The sequence below is a fragment of the Babylonia areolata genome, chromosome 14 (assembly GCF_041734735.1).
Source record: "Babylonia areolata isolate BAREFJ2019XMU chromosome 14, ASM4173473v1, whole genome shotgun sequence".
Taxonomy (NCBI): Eukaryota; Metazoa; Mollusca; class Gastropoda; order Neogastropoda; family Buccinidae; genus Babylonia; species Babylonia areolata.
Window position 1 is genome coordinate 30,140,601 of NC_134889.1, and position 2,500 is coordinate 30,143,100.

A 2,500-nucleotide genomic window follows, 5' to 3' on the forward strand; every position below is an offset into this window, starting at 1 on the left:
TCTCTCCCCTCTCTCCCCCCTTTCTCTCTCTCCCCCCTTTCTCTCTCTCTCCCCTTCTCTCTCCCCCCTCTCTATCTGTATCCCTCTCTCTCTCCCTCTCTCTCCACCCCCTCTCTCTCTCCATCTCTCCTCCCCTCTCTCTCCCTCTCTCACTTCCCCCCCCCTGTCTCTCTTTATCTCTCCCTCCCTCCCTCTCTCTCCCCCCTCTCTCTCTGTCTCCCACCCCCCTTCTCTCTCCATCTCTCCTCCCCCCTCTCTCTCTCCCCTTCTCTCTCTCTGCCCTCTTTCTCCCTCCCTCTCTCTCTCCCCCCCTCTCTCTGTCTCCCCCCCCCCTCTCTCTCTCCATCCTATCCATACCTCTCTCTCCCCCCCTCTCTCTGTCTCCCCCCCCCCTCTCTCTCTCCATCCTATCCATACCTCTCTCTCCCCCCCTCTCTCTGTCTCCCACCCCCTCTCTCTCTCCATCCTATCCATACCTCTCTCTCCCCCCTCTCTCTCTTCCCCCCCCCCGTCTCTCTCTATCCCTCCCTCCCTCCCTCTCTCTCTCCCCCCTCTCTCTGTCTCCCACCCCCTCTCTCTCTCCATCCTATCCATACCTCTCTCTCCCCCCCTCTCTCTGTCTCCCACCCCCTCTCTCTCTCCATCCTATCCATACCTCTCTCTCCCCCCTCTCTCTCTTCCCCCCCCCCCCGTCTCTCTCTATCCCTCCCTCCCTCCCTCTCTCTCCCCCCCCTCTCTCTGTCTCCCACCCCCTCTCTCTCTCCATCCTATCCATACCTCTCTCTATCCCTCCCTCTCTCTCTCCCCCCCCCCTCTCTCTGTCTCCCCCCCTCTCTCTCTCCATCCTATCCATACCTCTCTCTATCCCTCCCTCTCTCTCTCCCCCCCTCTCTCTGTCACCCCCCCTCTCTCTCTCCATCCTATCCATACCTCTCTCTATCCCTCCCTCTCTCTCTCCCCCCCCTCTCTCTGTCTCCCACCCCCTCTCTCTCTCCATCCTATCCATACCTCTCTCTTCAGGAGGCCCGTGGTGACCAGGCTGGTCGGTGCGTCCCCCTTCAGTATCGTTTTCAGTTTCAGCGTCTGGAAAAAAGAAAAGAAGAAAAAAAAAGGCAAACACAAACGATCAGGAAGGCTCGGTTTCATTTTCACTTTCAGTTTCAGTAGTGTATCAAAGCGTGAGGGATTAGTCCCTTTTCGGTACACATCTGCTTATCTAAAAAGAGAAAAAAGAAAAAAAGAAAAAGAAAAAAAAAGAAAAAGAAGAAGAAGACACGAAGAAAGAAAAGGAATGGAATTTAAAAATAGGATGGAAGGAAGGATGGAAGGAAGGATGGACGGAAGGAAGCAGGTGCCTGATCTAAGAACAGGTCCATCGCGCTGGTCATGCTCACTCACTCCCTCACTCACTCCATCAACCAATCAATCAATCACTTTGCTGTCTGAAACAGAGTGCAGAACATCACCTTCAGGCTCGTCGTAAAAAAACAAAAAACAAAACACAACAACAACCACCCCAAACACACACACACACACACACACCCCGTCCCTCCCTCACAGACGCACACAAACACACACACACACACGTAAACACATACACCACACTCACCGTCCCTCCCTCACAGACGCACAGGCACACACATCACACACCGTCCACGTCTCTCTCTCTGACACATACACACACCGTCCCTCCCTCACAGACTCACACAAACACACACACACAGTCCCTCCCTCTCTCTCTCTCTCACACACACACACACACACACACACACACACACACACAGAAAACTCCCCGCCCCCCCCCCCCAAAAAAAAAAAAAAATCTTATCACCCGTCTACTGACCGCACGTGCACACACCAATCAGTGACGCCACTGCACGTGCACGTGCACGTTATTCCTCACTCACGTGACTTGAGGCCTCACCTGTCCCACGCGGACGAACTCCAGGCGCCGCGCTTCCTCTTTCCGGTGAGAGCCGTGCGCATCCTGGATGACGTCACTGAAGGCTCGACGGTACAGGACGTTGTTCTGAAAACACGATTGGGGGAAGGGAGGGACTTGAGCCTATGGAGTACCTTTCGTATCGTCTCCTTCTTCTTCTTCTGCTCTCTCTCTCTCTGCTTTTGTACATGCATTTGTCTTACTCCCCCCCCCTCCCCCAGAGGGCCAGATGTAAAAAAAGCAATTGTGCTTATTCCCTTACTTTCGTGAAATAAAATTTCTCTCTCTCTCTCTCTCTCTCTCTCTTCTTCTTCTTCTTCTTCTTCTCCATGCCCTTCTCCTCCTCCTCCTCCTTCTTCTTCTCCTCCTCCTCCTTCTTCTCCTCCTCCTTCCTTCCTTCCTTCTTCTTCATCTCCTCCTCCTTCTTCTTTTCTTCTCCTCCTCCTTCTCATTCTTCCTCTCTTTCTTCTTTACATTTGATCTTAATCATCTTTATATCTATTGAGTTACCCAAGCACATTCGCACACTTAACGTAATGTTCATTGACGCATGCACAC

General features: G+C 52.9%; 1 protein-coding gene across 1 annotated transcript in view; it reads right to left on the bottom strand.

Annotated features, from left to right (window-relative positions):
• LOC143289676 (GTPase-activating Rap/Ran-GAP domain-like protein 3) overlaps positions 1 to 2,500 on the bottom strand; it is a 312,925-nt gene that overhangs the window by 31,003 nt on the left and 279,422 nt on the right. Inside the window, exons 16-17 of the mRNA XM_076598724.1 lie at positions 1,925 to 2,029; positions 1,009 to 1,083 (exon numbers count right to left, since the gene is read on the bottom strand). Coding sequence (XP_076454839.1) covers positions 1,009 to 1,083; positions 1,925 to 2,029 — 180 coding nt within the window. The remainder of the gene's footprint in view (positions 1 to 1,008; positions 1,084 to 1,924; positions 2,030 to 2,500) is intronic.